The following is a 16,286-nucleotide window of genomic DNA, read 5'->3' on the forward strand; positions in this document are numbered from 1 at the left end:
CTGGAGCTGCACGGCACGACATCACAGAGCGCGCTGTGGTACCCAAGCGCGCTATGTGGCGGGCTCGGTGGAGGAGAGTGGATTGCGGAAACAGCGTAGACCTTGGGTGGATGAGAGAAGTCGTAACGTTGCTTCGCTCCAGTCAGAGGGCAAAGGTCTGTGAGTTCGCCACGGGAGCACTTGGAGCCAACCGACAATGAGGGACATCTGGGATCTGCGGGAGAGCGGCGGAGGGTGTCACCGGATGTATGCGCATCCATGTATCGTCTCGCGTATCCTGGGTAAATGGACGAAGGGCTCCATTTCCAGGAAGATTGGATGTACTTGGAGCGTCGTCAGCGCGCTGCGGGAATAAGGCGAGCTTCGCGGCGGTACGATCCGAATCGCAAGGAGACGGACGTCTCGCACACAAGTACGCCAGCTTCCAGACGTGCAGGTGGAGGTTCCATGTACCCGCCGGGAAGTCAAGTTTGCGCGTACGAGGCGAGTATACAGCACCCTATTGGTTCAATATGCTACGGAGGACCACGAGTAGGCCTGGGCGCGGCGTATGACGCGGCGGGTACGGCAGGCCGTGCATGCTTGTACGTTCGAGTTAAACTAGCTTGCAGTGAGCAGTGAGACACTAGGTAGGACCATCCGAGAGACGGCGGATGCACATCTGGTGACTGGGACGGCCATGGGAGAGCGGCACGGCGAGGAGTGTCCCGACGTTGCCCGGCAATGGGCCAGGAGGAGAGACTGCATTTGCGCACTTCCTCGTTAGGACATGCCTGGTCCCGCGTCCGCAAGTGAACCCTTTTCTAAGTTTTACATGTGGATCGCGCGACGTACTCAGGCGGTCAGCTTGTGCAAGTGAATGTGGTCTGTAGCGTTCTTATGAGCTTCGAAGGTCGTGTTAGCGAGCTGTGCAGAGGGCAGACGTACCTCAAAGTCGTGTGGGAGGGAGACGCGGACACGGATGATATGGATACGAGGAAATGTCATCGCACTACGGGGTTGGTATATGTACACCCACTGTGATGCCACTTCGGTGAGTATCTCGGGGCTCAGAGCGTGCGAATGCGGGGTTCACTTACGAGGCCCGTGGTCCTCCTGCTCAACTCGCATACTGCACGATTCCTCAGGACGCGGGTAACGCACACCGATACATTCTGTATAATGAACGCTCAACGATGAGCTCATGATCCCAGACCTTGTGCATGCGGGCCGTCTAGCGGAAAGACGCATGCCGCTGGGCGATGATCATAATAATGGCGCGAGAAGCCACGAGCGTTGTGCGATTGCGTTTCTGAGAAGGAGGAGGAGGAGTCCAAGTTGCATGCTAGCCTAGTAGCGACCAGACCTTGTTGGAATGCGATTCGGGCGTTGAGGGAGAATTCGGGGGCGGAACGTTCGAGTGGTGCAGTGTGTCCGAGGTTTAGCAGAGCGTGAACACCATGGCCTATGCAGGAGGAGGAGAGGATCCATCTAAGGGAAGAAAGCTGATATCGAGGCGGAAGCTGAGGGCACTGCTGGCCAGGAATGAATTCGAGGTCGCTCGTCGCGCGGCGGGAGGAGGGCCCGTGACCATGTCCGACGACTCAAGTTGTCCGACGACCGCGACCATGCACTACATGTTCCCGAGTCCCGACACCTACCCCTCGTCGGATACCACCGGTACAGGTTGGCCTACCCGCACGTCGCGCCAGCAGAACTGCCGGTACAGTGGTACTTGTGGAACGCATTCCTCTGGGACGCGGCGGCGTAGAAACACCACATGGCCTGCACTATCTCCAGCACTCTCGCCGACCCATCTATCCCGCCGACTCCTATTCTACTCACAACAGTGCCGCTTACCCGCATTTCCCGGAGGGAGGCATCTTTCTCGTTGCCGACAGTCTCCAGGACGAGCCAGTGCAGCTCACGAGGTGCTGCCTTGTACCGTACTTCGAGGGGCGGCACTATCTCCCGCAAGAGACCCTCCTGACGCGCACGCGAGAAGCCGTGCATAAGTATTGTCGTGTCGCAGGACAGCAAACGGTGTTTCAAGCCGGAGCACACGCACACCTTCGGCGACCCCAGACGGCCGTTCGCGCACAGAGCGGTATCCTCCGTGCGCGTGCCCAGACAACGTTCCTCGCCGACGTGGTACCTCGCTCTCGTCAACCTGGACTGGAAGAGCGTTCGCCCGCGCCCGGACAGCTTCGACCACCTCGCCGGCTTCGTGTCGATCACTTGCTTGGCGATTCTGGGCTGTCTTTTCCGTCGTACCCACCAGGACCTCAGATCTCAGACCTTGTCGAGAGACCTTCTCAATCTGCTGCTCAAGTTCTCGCGTTGATCGTGGTGTCGCTGCACAGCTCAAAGACTCTCGATTGTGACCTCGGCGATGTCCAACCACGATATAGACATACAGCGCCTCCGCGAAAATGTACTCGACGTCCTCGCGTGGTGCGCTACATGCACCGTCCACTCCGCAGCGATCCCTCCAAGCTGCGGACGGCGCACAGTGGGTCTTTCCATTTGTCATATCGTCCACAGTCGTTCAACTTTGCGTTTGGCAGCGTGTAGCTCATCAGTCTATGCCTCCTGTCGCGCCCTGACGCGATGCGCAAGTATGGGAGCTAGGGGCACTCATAGTGTTGATGCGAGAAGACCTCGGGTTGTGACTGGTCTGCCGGTAAACATGTTAAGCTCACTGAACTCCCCCGCGAATAAGGTTTGCACACGTGCGAGGACTGCCATGCCCTTGCCGCACAGCACCAAGTCGAACCGTGAGGACGATGTGCGGCCTTCCTCTCTTCCTGAAATCATCCCCTTAGTGCGTCCAGTGACTCAGTGCTACTCGGTAGCATCTCTGATATCTTGTTTCTGGCCCTTTGGGAATACAGGTTCACTTGAAGTGTTGTCAATCGGGTGCAAACCGACCTCGGCTAGCAAAACGCCTCCACGCAGCTCGTTAAATGGTCGTGGTGAACGGTGATACATATCAGGCTGAATGAAACCCGGGTTTAACATCGATACTGGTCAGGACCCGCCGAGGTCGATCACGACGATGCAGGATGAATGGATCGACATACATTTCAGACAACCTGTGTACACTAGGTGCAGTCCCGTTTACACTACCGGTACGCGCTCCTTGACTCACCATCCGATTGCAGCAACACCGTCCCGACCTTCGCGCAGGAGCTGATCGATTTCATCGCCGACTTTCTCTTCGACGAGCCTGTACAACTCGCACGATGCTGCCTCGTATGCCGGGCATGGTACTTCTCTGCCAGACACCACCTTCTCGAGCGGACCGTCCAGAGCACACAGGCCTTGGACGACCTTGTCCGCATTCTCATGTCCAGGAATAACAGAAGCTACGGACGAGCATTACGTCACCTGACCATCCGGGAGCATCCCACGAAGGCCTTCGCTCATACCTTCCCGCTGCGCGTTCCGGCAAGCCGCCTGTCGCAGCTAACTATGCTCAGCTTCTCACAGCTGGATTGGACGTTGAAACGGCCTCATGCGTGCTTCTTCAAGCACCTCGCCTACTTCGCATCCGTCACCAGCTTGATACTCGAACGATGTCGGTTTCGTCACACCGACGAACTCCGGACGACCATCCATGCCCTCCCTAGCCTTGAACTGCTCTCTCTGGACTCGGTAGTATTTCACACATTGTCCCCGGATGCTGTGCGGCCCGCATTTCAGTTTAGGCAGACGCTCCGTACGTTGGAGTTCTGGCATGTTGCGGCGTCAGGAGACCCTATGGCAGTAGCCGACGGACAGCACCTGCCTCAATGTATGCTCGACCTGCTGGCCTTGTACCTGACTGTGGTCAAGCTCTCACTCCGCCGGACCAGACTTCTCTCTACATCGCAGCTGTTCTCATTCATTGACGCATTCCCGGCCCTTCGCCATTTACACATAGAAGGTGACCCGTTACGCAGGTCGGAAGAGCCGCAAGTCTTTCGTAAATCCGCAAGCTCTGACCAGGTCATTGGGACGGCAGAGACGGAGGTCGCCACTGCATTGACGACCGTCCGCCTGTCCGAGGTGTCTTCCGCCTTCGCCCTGACTTTGATCGAGCTCCTAGTCAACCGGAACTACGCGCTAGAGGAGCTGTACGTCACCCTCGACGATGCACCGTCCCCGGCACTGCAACTGGCCATTCGAGAATGTCTTCGCCAGTCTGGGCCAGCACTCACAGAGTTTCTCTGGGGCTACCGATCAGACATCCTCACGTTCTGGCACGTGAGTCCCATTCCATTCCGTTCGTGCGGCGGCTAGAGGCTGACACACCGACTCAGCCTGGACGTGGGGACTTGGACCTCCTCCCTCCTCCACTCACGTACAACACCAACCTCCATCGTCTTACCATGTACTTCGCCACGTCTTCGTCGCTCGGCATGCTATGGGTCCTCGGAGCCCTTCTCGCCCTCTTCTCGCAAATGAACAGCCCGAACCTGCAGGACGCGCACGTTGCCTTCATAACGTACGACAGCGTAGACCCCGCCCTATATACAGTGGCAGATCCCGCGCTGACCGGTACAGTGGCCACGTTCGAGTCGATCCTTTCTCGCCCCGAGTTCTCAGACTTGCCTCCTGCGTCCATCACAGTCTCCTTCCGAGTGTACAATGATTTGCACGCAGATGGAGACGAGCCAACGAGCCCCGCTAGCACTGCGGAAATGCTCCACACATCGTCTGAGGCCGTCAGGGCTATCCTTGTTCCTCTGTTTAGCTCTTGGCTGGCCCGCGGAGTTATGGTCCTCGAACTACCGGATGGGTCGCGCATCTCGGACCATCCGCCACACCACAATGGAGGCGAGGGTGCTGTCCCAGGCGGCCCAGTTCCTACTTCCTCATCGTTATTAGTTCTGGCCACTTTCGCGATCGGTCACTTGCTCGTCGTGGCATTCGTCTCACTTTTCGTACTTTCTGTCTCGTGTGTAAGCAAGCGTGCACGGTGAAGCAATGTCATCTGTACGAGTACAATCCGACTCATAGCATGCAGCTTGCGGGGCATGACACAATGCTGAGCACACTCCCATAGCTACCTGTATAAAACCAGTCTCTCCGTTACGTAGTGAAACACACAAGAAAATTTGCTTCACGCGCGATGTCTGTCGTAGAGGCTAGCGCCTTTCGCAAGCGAGTCCGCTGCACGTCTGGTCGCGGGGTTCGCTAGCACTTCGATCTGCTGTGCACTTTGAATGCACGTTACCTGAGCGAACTGAAAGCCCCCAGTAGACGCAGAAAGGCTATGGTGATTGACCGTGGTCATGGTTAGGCTTCGCCAACAGGATCACCCTTTGATCCACCGAGAAGATAGTGTAGGCTGCCCGCATGAACCTATTCGACTCAGCCAGGACGGCATCAACAACACAACCCCCCCTTAGTACGCAGACACGACATGGCACTCACGCAGTACCAAAGTTCCAGTGATTAGCCGCGCGGTCGTCCTTCAGCAACATGATCTCAGACTCCCAGACACACTCTCCGTCGACGGTCACTCGCGAATATAGGATGCTGCCGTAATTGCGCGTGAGTCCAACTCGCGAGATACAATGGAACAGACGACGGTACTGACAACTCGGAGATGTCGAATTTACTCATGTTGTCCCATGATACCTCGATGGACGGGCGCCCCCCATCCTTCGCGCACGGGATGCCCCATACCCCAGGCTTGATCACACACGCACCGGGTACCCTCCTGTAGAAGAACGTCAAGGCACCGAGCGAGCAGTATATGTAGTTCGCGGCTACGTCGCACAACGGGCATAGCTCGGCGTCAGCATCACACAACCTCGCGGTCACGCCGGCATTGCGCTCGCTCACCGCTGTCAATCGTCGTGACTATATCTTGAACGACCGCTTTACCGTCGACGTAGATGCTCCCTCCTGGGATAGTCCAACTGCGTTCCTCGCCAACGAACGCGGTCAAGTGCTTCTCCGGCTCGCCAATGTACTTGGACGGATCGCGCCCGCCAATCTGCAGCTCTGACCCAGCGGTGCTCCCGCGGGGCGCAAAGTAGAAGCTGAACTCGCCCGGCGTCGTCACGGCCTTCTGTTCGACTGCGTTCCAGAAGTAGCCCACGGGGCGCTGAGCGCAACCAGACGTGAGCGCGTTCGGAATAGCTACGAGTCGTAGACGTACTCCTTTCAAGCGCGAAACGGAAGGAGATGACAGGGCGAGCATGCCATCCCCGGGAATGTCCATCCTCCAGGTCCCCTTGTCCACGTTGGTCGCCGAGAGGAGCGCCTGTTCATGAACAGCGATATCTACTGTAAACTGTAAACACCGTCCCCGTCAGTGTACTATTCGCTGTTCGCGCGTTTCACTCACCAGTATCGGTGCATATGTGCCCCTGAATGCCACTCCGATCTCCGAACTGCAGTTTGTAAACCCCGTCCTTACAGTGCTTCCCTAGCGATTGAGAGCGGGAATATACGGAGTCAAGGACCCAGGAATCCGCCGATCCCGTCGAAAAGATGACGGCGATGTCGAGTGCTGGGGTGCCGACCTGGATGGTGCCGACAGGCAGGAGACTGTAGCCTTCATACGTGAACGGCACCTTGTGTCCAGTCGCGACACGCGCCTACTCCAGACGTGAGACAGCCGTCCCTCGCACATACTCTGTGGGTCGTGATGAAGCTTACCAGATTGCTCGTACGCCGGAGAGGGCTGCTTTGCCCTGCATCCCGTTCCACCGGACGTGCGTAAGCAAGCACGGAGAGTATGAATATGAGGATGTCGCCCAGTGCCATGTTGGCGGGTTTGAGAGTCAATGGAATGGAGGTGGTCCTCGTGCTCAGAGACTGTGCGCTGCATAAAAGCTCTGTGACTGAAAACAGCGCAGGCGTGGATCAAGACACGGTGGTAGGATCGCCGAGACTACAGTGCTCACCAAGGCTCAGGCTAATGCTGTTTTTGCAGGCAGGATGAGCTCACGTACCCATGTGCCTGTCATCTGAGTCCGACTCTGTCGTATACTGGGAATGGGGCAAAGCTTTGGAGCCTGGCGAGTAGGTGTGTGATGGCTGTTGACGCGCCGTACAAGCATAATGGTCACTTCATGGCGCCTCCAGCCCTCCCTGGTAGACACCTGTCGGCGGGTTGAGCCAACCTGGATGGCACCGTGAAAAGGAGGGAAGCCTCTTCGGACGACCAAGTCTAGCCCATCGTCTTTCCACGGACGTCTCAGACTCCTCCGCGAGACCTGAGGCCTGAGGGACCAATCGGTTTGAACACGAGCCATGCCGCGATAGTTGTTCATCTCGAAGCCAGTCCCAGTTCCATGTTGCATTGTACACGTCACAGTGAACGTAGTAGTGAAGAGTAGACATTAGCTTAGCGCTCGGAATCGATCAGACTGTCACGGTTTAAGCTTAAGACCTATGTGCCGGTTCTATCCTATCCGGAGTCGGGTTCGAGCAATGCAGCGACATCGTGTACTTTGTTGCCATAGACATAGTTATATGTGGGAGAGCAGATCCAGAATTGCCAGTGGGTCCTAGATGGAACGAGATAACAGCACCTTCCTCTCGAGTTCTCGTTCAGCTCATGAGTCTTCACCATCAGTGGTGGAACGCGCCTCGTCCCCGTCCATCCCAACGACCCGCTCCTCTCGTTGTACTCAGGGGGCTGTCGTCCTCCGGGTGGGGAGCGACGGGGACGGGTCCTTCAAAGTCGATGAGAAAGTCAATGAAGTCTTGGACCTTCCCGATGACGACCTTATCGCACGTAGCTGCGCCCTGGCCTCCATTTCCAGTGCTACGTTCGTCGTCGTTCGCGTTTGCGCCTTGTAGAGCACCACAAAGCCTTCCTCGATGCGAGGGACTATGTCCCAAGCGATCGCGCTACGGAGCACGTGTTTCGGAAGTACGAGACCGTGTAGATGGAGGGCGAGACACATGCGACGTCCAGGAGCGAAGCAAGCGCGGACACGGAGAGCACAACGAGGGGTGAGGGAGGCTGTGGTGCGAGAGCGCTGTGTACGAGAGCTGCGGAGAGCTAACCATGTTTCATTGTCAGTAAATGAATCAACGATCCACTTTCCAGCGATCACTTCGCGTACTGCTCCACCGCACCCTCCCCGCCCACACCCAACATCTCCCTCACCGTCTCATCGAACGGCGTCGGCTCCCTCCCGAGGATCTCCTTCAGCGTCGGGTCCGCCACCGCACACTCGCCCCGCACCAGCGCGCGGTACGTCGTCGCCCACTTGCGGAGAAAGTCCGCCTCGCCGCGCGGCCCAGGACGCCCGGTGTGCGCCGCGACGTACTCGTCCTCTGAAACGACCTTCAGGCGCACAGGCCGGTTGAGCAGCGCGGAGATCGTGGACGCGAGCGCGGACAGTGTGATGATGCGCGTGCCGGAGAGGAGGAGCGTGCGGTTCTCGTAGCCGCTCTCCTGTTAAAACGGTCAGTCGCAGTACAGAATTGAACGAAGAGCACACACTGCCGCGATGATCCTCGCCGTGCCCTCTCCCAAGTCCGGGCGGTTCACCCACGCAATCCCGCCGTCTCCATGCGGGACAACTACCTCGTCCGAGCTCTCGCTCGCGCTCCAGAACCCAAAGTACAGCGGGTAGCTCTCGCTGTAGATGCCCTCGCGGATGATCGTGTACGTCAGCCCGCTCTGCTTGAGGTACGCCTCCGTGTCAAGGTGCGCCTGCATCACCTCCGCGACGCTCTCCTGCTCGCCGGGCGGCACGAGTGCGCGCTGCGCCCCGAAACCGAACGCGAGGCTCGTGTAGTAGACGTGCTTGATCCCGACGGCCGTCGCGGCGTCGATCGCGTTCTTGTGCATGCGCACGCGGAGCTCGTGCGCGATGGACGGGTACGACACGAGGAAGAGTTTGTCGGCCCCTGCGAAGGCGGTGCGTAGCGAGGCAGGGTCGGCATAGTCGCCCTTGCGGACCTCGACACCGGACGAGACGATCGTCGGGGACGCACCGGCGGGGTTATGCAGCGATACGATGATGTCAGATGCTGAGTAGAGTCAGGGTGGTCCATAGCGCATACAATGGATAGGACGAACCGGGGACGAGATGCAGAAGGAACAGCAATGTTTGTGAGCCGAGCCCACCTGTTGCACCGGTCAGCACGTATTTGGTCATGTCTGTAGATTGACAAGCTGCTGTCAGAGTCGTCAGACCCGTGCTTCACGTGTATCAGACACTGTCACAGCCCACCGAAGTGCGTTCCCGCTGTTCGAAGACAAGCCCGTTGATCGTATAGTAACAAGTTGTCCTCCGCAACGGCGAGGACATTTGTCATCGTCGAACCTCCTCGACGTTTGTCAGCGGCCGCGACGTCATCGATCGCACACCTTGATCGCAAGAGAGATCGCGGAGGGTAGACCATTCTGCCGGGCGGGAGCGATCTTGTGAGATCGGTGACCACTCAAGCTAGCCATACAAGGCAGGCGTAGTGTTCGTGTGGCCGCGTGTTCTCAGACAAACGGCTCCGTACCTCATCAGCCTGCAGAGGTGGCAGCATACAGCTGGTGTGACGAACCTTGGCAGGTACGACGACCCGTAATTTTCGACGATGCCATATATGTTCCAAACAATAAATGCAGTCCAGTGTGCGAGATTACAACTTGAAGCCGGATTATGAGACAACAGGCAAACCATACCTACCGCTTGCAAGTGATGTCTCGTGCCGCCCATCTTTCCTCAACACCCTCAAAGCAAGACATGCAGGCCTGGGAGGTTTCATTGACCTCCCGGAGTTGAGTCTGCCATCACTCCGAGTCGTCCCACTCGTCCAGTTCTTTGCAAGTTATGTATAGGGAGTCATCCAGTTTGATAAGGTCAGCTTGCATTTCCTCCAGTTTGTGTTGTGTTGCCTTGAGCGTCGCCTCAGTCGTAGCCAAGCGATCCTCCAGATCCGCAGCAGTCGTCCCTCTCAGCCCGTGGGTTGCGAGGTGCCTCTCAAACACTGCTTGGCGGCTGTCCTGTTGCCGTAACATGGCCAGCAGGCCGGAGACAATCCCAACGAATTGTGCGACGCATGGCGCATGCAGTTGCGCAGATTGTATCTGCAGCCGCAACTGCTCCAACTCCAAGCCCGGCAGGGAAACGACAGGCAAGGGGGCCACGAGTGGCGCAACAGAGGCGAGGCGAGGCGAGGCGAGGCGCGACTTTCAAAGTCGCAGGACCGCCAGTAGCGGTTGTGGGAGGCTGCCTGGAATCGGCCACGGCGGTCACTGGCCGGACCCCATTAGGTTGATTGGCAGTCACCTTGCCAGGCTCGGGTTGTGGGTCAGACATGGTCGCGCCCAGTTCATTGAGCTGAGCGCATACAACAGTCAGTACTAGTACACGTTTGGGAGCTAGTAACTTACCATGGGCAAAAGCTGCATGCCATTGACATTGACACCGTTGTCGTCATCAACATAGCCATCGCCACCGTCATCTACGCCGTCGGCCCGCGGCTTGTTGCCCTTTGCTTTGGCAGCCGCCAGCGGATGTTCGTCTTCATCGGACGTCTCCATGTGGTTTGACTTCAGCTTTTCCTTCGCTTGCCGCGGCCGCTTCGTTGCACCTGGCTGACGTGTGTCTTTATCGTCCTCGGCCGCTCTTGCACGCTTCTTCCCTGCTTTGCTGGCCGACTCTGCGGGGCCAGGCTGATAGGCTGTTGGGACGGTTTATCAGCTGCAGATTCGCAGAAAAGCGGAGAGGTACTTACCGTTCGACGTGAGGGCATCCCGCTTCTTCCCAGCCGTCCAGGCTGGTATCGCCGCAGTATATTCCTCAGCTGTCAGCGCGATAGGTTAGCTGGGGATCTGCAGAGAAGCAGAGAAGCAGACGGTTCATACTCTTCACCGGTGTGGTATCCGGAGCTTCCACTTGAGTTGCCCCAGGGTCAGCTAGAAGCGGAGATGCAACATGAAGCACTGTTCACCGAATTGAATGAAACACACCTTGCTTCCACCAGTTCTTCTCCCCCGCCGCCTGTTTTGGACAGTCCGCGTGCTGTTTGATATGGCACATGGGGACGGTAATACCACACAACGGGTCGTCCTCCTGGATGGCCGAGAGCTGGAAATCCTGTCCATAATGCGACACCTGCTCAATAGCAGAAGCCAGAAGAGGGGGCAGGTTCAGTTCAACCTGAGATGCCAAGTCCGTGATCCAGCCCCAGCTTGCGTGCTGGGTGATACTTGTTGGTTGAGGAAGGCAGACACTTCAGACAGGACAGACGTACGATCTCGTCATGGAGCGCCGCCTTGGCGTCGGTTTGGTCCGTAACGGATGCTTGCAGGACCGCATGTACGCGTCCAGCAAGCTTCAGAATGCGCTTCTCGCCGGACTGCCGTTCCTTCATGCGTGAGCCAAAGGCGGGCACCGACACATCGTTCAAACCCGCAGCTTGCATAAGCGAGTCGAGTGGAGGAGCGAAGCAGAACACTGGTAAGAGTCAGAACAGAAGGACGATTCCGACGTTGTCTTCAAGTGTCGCGCGCGTTCCCAACCTTGAAACTAAGTTCAACTTGAAGCTTGATGACTAAGCTCTCCGCGCTCCGGGGTCAAGGAGGAGGATCGCTCTCGCATCAGGGTACCGGGACTGTACATCGCCCCTAGAAGAACTGCAAACCAGCACCGTCAATCTAGCGGAGGAAGTTATGTAGGAACTTGCATGATGCATCAAACCCGCCACGCCAAACGCCGAACGCTTGGACTCGCAAGCCTTGCTTTCGAAGGCGCTCAGGATCCATCCATCCATTCAAGGACAACCTATCGAAGACAACGGGATCTTGCAACAGTGAGGGTGTGCGGAGGTAAGCGTCAGCAAGGAGGTGCATGTACACAGAAGACAACTCCGTCTGCGCGTCACGCGAACATTCGCAGCGGACCACGCAAACGACTAGTAAGGGCCATGCCCGGAGAAGCGAAATCAGAAGGGAGGGGATTAAATAAGGGATTCTTGCCGTAGATGTGATGTATGTGCGCGGATAGTATGGGATGAGATAAGATGAGCCTGTATATATGCGGGAGAGCAGATCCAGAATTGGGTCCCAGACGGAACGAGAAAACAGCACCTTCCTTCACAACGACTCGCGTTCGACCTACACCACACAAGACACCCTCCCTCCCTCACGGTCACGCCATCACCGCCCTCCGCTGCTCCGGCACAGGCCCGTTGCCCCCAACGACGACACCCAGCCACCCAAACATCGCCATCAAGAACCGCACGAGCCACGCGCCCTCCGCACCCAAGCCGAGGCCCGGCCGGAGCTGCAGCGCGAACGCAATGTCGAGCTCGGGCATCGGCGCGCGGTACGCCCGCGCGCGCGTCGGCCGCTCCACCTCGACCATCTCCTGCGCATCGGCCTCCGCCTCGGAGAACAGCGCACCGGGCATCGTTATGGTGGGCGACGGTGTGCGCGCGTGCATGCGGGTCGATGAGAAGGGGAGCGGGGACGTCGTCGGCGTGTGTGCGGACGATGCGGGCAGGCCCAGCGCGGGCGACTCTGCCGCGCGGACGGACCACGCCGGCTTCGAGAGCGGGGTCGCCCCGCCCATGTCACGCTCGCGCATCTGCGTCTGCGACGGCAGGCGCTTGAGTGATGGCGGGACCGCCAGCGGCTCGACGCGCAGCGCGGGCGAGGCGGTGGGCGGCGTGGCGTAGGGAGACGATGTCTCTGACGGGAGGGGCAGGAGGTCGGGGTCGGGGTAGTCCTCGGCGACGATCCGCGGATCCTGGCGAGGAGACGGGAGCGCATCATGCACGAAGAGGAGCGGCGAGTCGGTCGCGTCGTAGAACGATGCCTTCTCGTTCAGCTCGTCTTCGCCGTCTGTGGTGGAACGCACCTCGTCCTCGCCCGTCTTAACGAGGCCGCTCTTCTCGTTGTACTCATGGGGCAACGGTTTGTCGTCCTCCGGGCGGGGAGCGGCGGCGACGGGTCCTTCAAAGTCGATGAGGTCTTGGACCTTCTCGACGATCACCTTCTCGCACGTAGCTTCGCCTTGTCCTCCATTGCTAGTGCTACCCTCGTCGTCGTTCGCGTCGGCGCCTTGGACAGCAGCCACGGAGCCTTCCTCGATGCGCGGGACGATGTCCCAAGCGATGGCGCGACGGAGCACATGCTTGCGGAAGTACGAGATCGTGTAGACGGAGAGCGATACGCACGCAACGACCAGGAGCGACGCGAGCGCAGACACGGCGAGTACAACGAGGGCAGGTGAAGGAGGTGCAGGAACGGGTACGGAAGAGCCGACAGTCGGGGTGTCCACCACAGGCGACTGTTGAGAGTCGTCATCGGCTGCCGCGAGCGTGTGCTCAGAGGCGTCGGAGTCCGAGGTCTGGAGATGCGCAAGCTCGGGAACAGGTCGTACGCCACCGTCAATGTCTTCCAGACTGCCGTTCGCGGTAGGAGAGTTACGGAGCAGCTCGTAGAGCTGCTTCTCTTCACCCGTAAGCTCGCTGAGCTCAGCGCCATCTGCGCCGATACCCTGCCCAGCGTCGCCAGCGAGAGCGGAGAACGGCAGGGGTAGAACGGCCTTGACGGCATCAAGACCTTCGAGAGCGGCGAGATGCGAGGTGAGGACGGAGGGAGAGGTTAAGTGGACGCGGATGTCGGTGTCCGAGAGAGAAGACGGGAGCCCGGGGAGAGGTTGTCTGGCGGACGATGCGGTCGTGAACACGGCGGACACGAGACACAATGACAGTCAAGGATACGCACCCCGTCCGACTCTGAAAGACTGCCTGCACGGCATCCCGCAAGCTCTTGGTTGTACCGGCGCTGGTCTTTAGTCCGCCAGCGTCCCTGGGTGTCGTGGCGTTCGCACGTCAGCGGCGATCGTCCAGTGACGGCAACGGTCTCGATGAGAACGTGGCGCAGAAAACGCGGACTCACAATTGTGCATTCTTTCCATCGCCATGCTCCGGGTCCGCGAGTGGGTAGGGCCTTGCAGAGACGACGAGGGCGAGGAGGGAGATGGAAACGAAGATGGTAAACGTCATACCAATTCACGGTGATTGCACAGCGATCCTGAGTCTGTACTTAGACAGACATTGCGGCGCTGCACGCACGAGAGAAACACGAGATGGTTGGGATGAAGAGAGAAGGCGGACACGGAGCACCAGCTCGAGTCTCGATGCAACGTGAATGCCGCGAGGTGGCTGTATCCGGCCAAGCGCCCCCGCGCTTCACGCCACCGTGACCGTCCCGCCGCCACATGATCCCCGGCGCGTCCTTGCTTCAAATATCAACTTGCAATCTACAGTTCTGATGGAAGATTGCTCAGCAAATGTGTATGGAACACTCGCTCGACCCGATTTTAAAGTGCGTCCATCGGAGGCTTGGCTCGAGCTCGCTGCAGTGACGGAGAGGTTCGAGCGGGGGAGGATTGTCGCAGTCGAGGCGGCACAGGCCCGCTTTATATGTGCAGAGGGTGCGGTCAAGAGTGGAGCTCGTACGCAAGCTGTCACTATTTATAGAGTCGATGCGCGAAGAAGGGCAGGCCGATGACGAAAGAACTGAACTTGCGACTAGAACGGCAAGCAGGCTACCAAGAATAGCAAGTACGGAATGCACAGGACGCACGCACACCCGGGTGACAACATACGCCGAGGTAGCCTCAGCCACCGCGGGGTCTCTGTTGCCTAAGCAGCCTCGTTCCTATCGATATTGCTTACGTGCTCATCAAGTGTACTTACTTCGCTCAGTCACTCAATCAAACAGACAACATCAGAGCATCGTTCCCAAGTACAATTACTATGCCGGAACAGGCACGACTACAACAGATCTTGCATAAGTTATGTCCAACTAACAAATCAGTCAGTCATAGAAAACGAGCAGACGGAGCTCGATCGACTCCCTGAACGGGGCGTCCTTGGGCGTGCTCGGATCCTGGAACGCAGTGTGAGGCGTCAGGACCGCCGTGTTGTCCTCAGTCTTCGAGTCAAAGCTACAGAACCATACTGTCGTCAGCCAACCTCATCCATATACGTGTCACTAGCGATGCTCACCACTTGATGAAGACGAACTCCTCCGGCGTCATGCCCCGGAGGTACTTCCACTTGTGGTTCGGGTTGAACTTGACGCTGTTCGTCTCGCCCTTCCTGTCCGGATAGATCAGGTCGGTGGCCACAAGGTCCGTCTTCGGGTCCACGCTCCGGTAGTCGCACAGCGCGAGCGGCCAGTCGTACGCGGGGTGTGAGATGGGCCGCCAGAGGTTGATGATCTGGAACCGGCGCTGGAGGAGCGCGGGGGCCTCCGCCGGCGGGAGGTGTCGGTGCACGCGCGCGATGGCAGAGGCCGTCGTCTGGTCGACGTGCGCCAGCGGGACGGGCTGACGCTTCTGCGGCGAGTCGTCAATCTCGCCTGGGCGGCGGCGCCGGATAGCTGAACCAAGTCAGCATACGCTCACAGTGCGGACGAAGACATGCGTGACTTACTGTGATCGAAGACGACGGCACGGCTCGCGCCCGTGATCTTCTTCACGAGCTCGATGCTCTCGGGGTAGTACTCCGCCTCGATCGCAGCATCGCTCGTGAACGTCTTGTGTGCGGCGGCTTCGTGGCCGAACTGGAAGCCCGCGGTGTCGAGCGTCACCGAGTCTTCCTTGCCGCGGAGGTTCTCGACCTCGACAGAGTGCAGCTCGGGGTTCCAGTTGTTGCGGCGCTTGCCGACGAGGGGGTCCGCATTGATGTCGGTATAGGGCTTCGAGCCGTCCTCTGGGGGCGAGAAGTAGAATACGTCAGCGGTAACGGATTGTGGCTGATCGGACATGGCGCCGGCGGAGTGGAAAGTGGGTTGCGATGAGGGGAACGGTTACGGAGGGCTGGTGAGCACGGAAGAAAGGGCCCATGACCTCCGCTTTATATGTGTGTGCAAAAGCTCCCAGGGATGGCGTGCTCTTTGAACATGCAGCCGGCTGACAAAGCCTCTTCAGCCTCCGTTTCTCACTAAGATAGGCTCAGTAAGGATGTCCGGCAGTCAGTCCGACTCTGTGAGGGTGGAATTCCGGACACCGATGGCGACTGATGAAGTAAACGTACCGCGCATTGCTGACGGAGAACCCATACAGTACATGCAGCTCTGCGCGCCGTAGTGCCGCGCAAGCTGAAGCTGATTCACCTGCTGCCCTCCGCTGCCTGATCAGCGTAGGCATGGCCTGCGTCCGGGAACTTGCCACTAGACCCTAATCAAATACATCGATGCGACTCAGTCGAACCTCGGACTTCTTCGACTGCGACACTGAACGTGACCTCAAACTCGCATCATGGCGGGCGCCGAGACGACGGGCAAGTGAGACGTTCAGAGATGGAAGGGGCGGGCAATGAAAGGGCGC

At 58.5% G+C, this 16,286-nt stretch overlaps 8 protein-coding genes across 8 annotated transcripts; 2 read left to right on the forward strand and 6 right to left on the reverse strand.

Annotated features, from left to right (window-relative positions):
- Positions 1 to 1,563: 1,563 nt before the first annotated feature.
- C8Q71DRAFT_780845 (uncharacterized protein) lies at positions 1,564 to 2,657 on the reverse strand. The gene has a single exon (XM_047924858.1). The coding sequence runs from the start codon at positions 2,510 to 2,512 to the stop codon at positions 1,904 to 1,906; it is 609 nt and encodes a 202-aa protein (XP_047774960.1). The 5' UTR covers positions 2,513 to 2,657; the 3' UTR covers positions 1,564 to 1,903.
- A 77-nt stretch (positions 2,658 to 2,734) lies between these two features.
- Positions 2,735 to 5,016, forward strand: C8Q71DRAFT_288048 (uncharacterized protein). Its single transcript, XM_047917561.1, has 4 exons — positions 2,735 to 2,803; positions 2,874 to 3,087; positions 3,144 to 4,227; positions 4,284 to 5,016. Exons 2-4 carry the CDS (start codon positions 2,981 to 2,983, stop codon positions 4,944 to 4,946), a joined length of 1,854 nt encoding a protein of 617 aa, XP_047774961.1. The 5' UTR covers positions 2,735 to 2,803; positions 2,874 to 2,980; the 3' UTR covers positions 4,947 to 5,016.
- Positions 5,017 to 5,237: 221 nt separating this feature from the next.
- On the reverse strand, positions 5,238 to 6,744 carry C8Q71DRAFT_861530 (aspartic peptidase domain-containing protein; the record flags this gene model as incomplete). The annotated part of the gene is made up of 7 exons (XM_047927918.1): positions 5,238 to 5,328; positions 5,401 to 5,505; positions 5,567 to 5,738; positions 5,815 to 6,079; positions 6,134 to 6,258; positions 6,323 to 6,575; positions 6,637 to 6,744. 7 exons carry the CDS (start codon positions 6,742 to 6,744, stop codon positions 5,238 to 5,240), a joined length of 1,119 nt encoding a protein of 372 aa, XP_047774962.1.
- Positions 6,745 to 8,041: 1,297 nt separating this feature from the next.
- C8Q71DRAFT_726707 (NmrA-like family protein) lies at positions 8,042 to 9,098 on the reverse strand (the record flags this gene model as incomplete). The annotated part of the gene is made up of 3 exons (XM_047921793.1): positions 8,042 to 8,389; positions 8,438 to 8,970; positions 9,020 to 9,098. The coding sequence occupies 3 exons, from the start codon at positions 9,096 to 9,098 to the stop codon at positions 8,042 to 8,044; spliced, it is 960 nt and encodes a 319-aa protein (XP_047774963.1).
- Positions 9,099 to 9,498: 400 nt separating this feature from the next.
- On the forward strand, positions 9,499 to 10,620 carry C8Q71DRAFT_288266 (uncharacterized protein). The gene is made up of 2 exons (XM_047917563.1): positions 9,499 to 10,293; positions 10,343 to 10,620. Exons 1-2 carry the CDS (start codon positions 9,768 to 9,770, stop codon positions 10,354 to 10,356), a joined length of 540 nt encoding a protein of 179 aa, XP_047774964.1. The 5' UTR covers positions 9,499 to 9,767; the 3' UTR covers positions 10,357 to 10,620.
- On the reverse strand, positions 10,588 to 11,662 carry C8Q71DRAFT_288241 (uncharacterized protein). Its single transcript, XM_047917562.1, has 4 exons — positions 11,194 to 11,662; positions 10,910 to 11,138; positions 10,675 to 10,855; positions 10,588 to 10,620 (listed from the first exon to the last, which is right to left on the reverse strand). The coding sequence occupies exons 1-3, from the start codon at positions 11,362 to 11,364 to the stop codon at positions 10,740 to 10,742; spliced, it is 516 nt and encodes a 171-aa protein (XP_047774965.1). The 5' UTR covers positions 11,365 to 11,662; the 3' UTR covers positions 10,588 to 10,620; positions 10,675 to 10,739.
- An 18-nt stretch (positions 11,663 to 11,680) lies between these two features.
- Positions 11,681 to 14,133, reverse strand: C8Q71DRAFT_910532 (uncharacterized protein). The gene is made up of 3 exons (XM_047929095.1): positions 13,847 to 14,133; positions 13,673 to 13,756; positions 11,681 to 13,608 (listed from the first exon to the last, which is right to left on the reverse strand). Exons 1-3 carry the CDS (start codon positions 13,951 to 13,953, stop codon positions 12,090 to 12,092), a joined length of 1,710 nt encoding a protein of 569 aa, XP_047774966.1. The 5' UTR covers positions 13,954 to 14,133; the 3' UTR covers positions 11,681 to 12,089.
- A 625-nt stretch (positions 14,134 to 14,758) lies between these two features.
- On the reverse strand, positions 14,759 to 15,936 carry C8Q71DRAFT_288298 (uncharacterized protein). The gene is made up of 3 exons (XM_047917564.1): positions 15,391 to 15,936; positions 14,962 to 15,337; positions 14,759 to 14,900 (listed from the first exon to the last, which is right to left on the reverse strand). The coding sequence occupies exons 1-3, from the start codon at positions 15,722 to 15,724 to the stop codon at positions 14,771 to 14,773; spliced, it is 840 nt and encodes a 279-aa protein (XP_047774967.1). The 5' UTR covers positions 15,725 to 15,936; the 3' UTR covers positions 14,759 to 14,770.
- Positions 15,937 to 16,286: the final 350 nt, after the last annotated feature.

Source organism: Rhodofomes roseus, assembly GCF_022264815.1.
Source record: "Rhodofomes roseus strain CIRM-BRFM 1785 chromosome Unknown C8Q71scaffold_24, whole genome shotgun sequence".
Lineage (NCBI taxonomy): Eukaryota > Fungi > Basidiomycota > Agaricomycetes > Polyporales > Fomitopsidaceae > Rhodofomes > Rhodofomes roseus.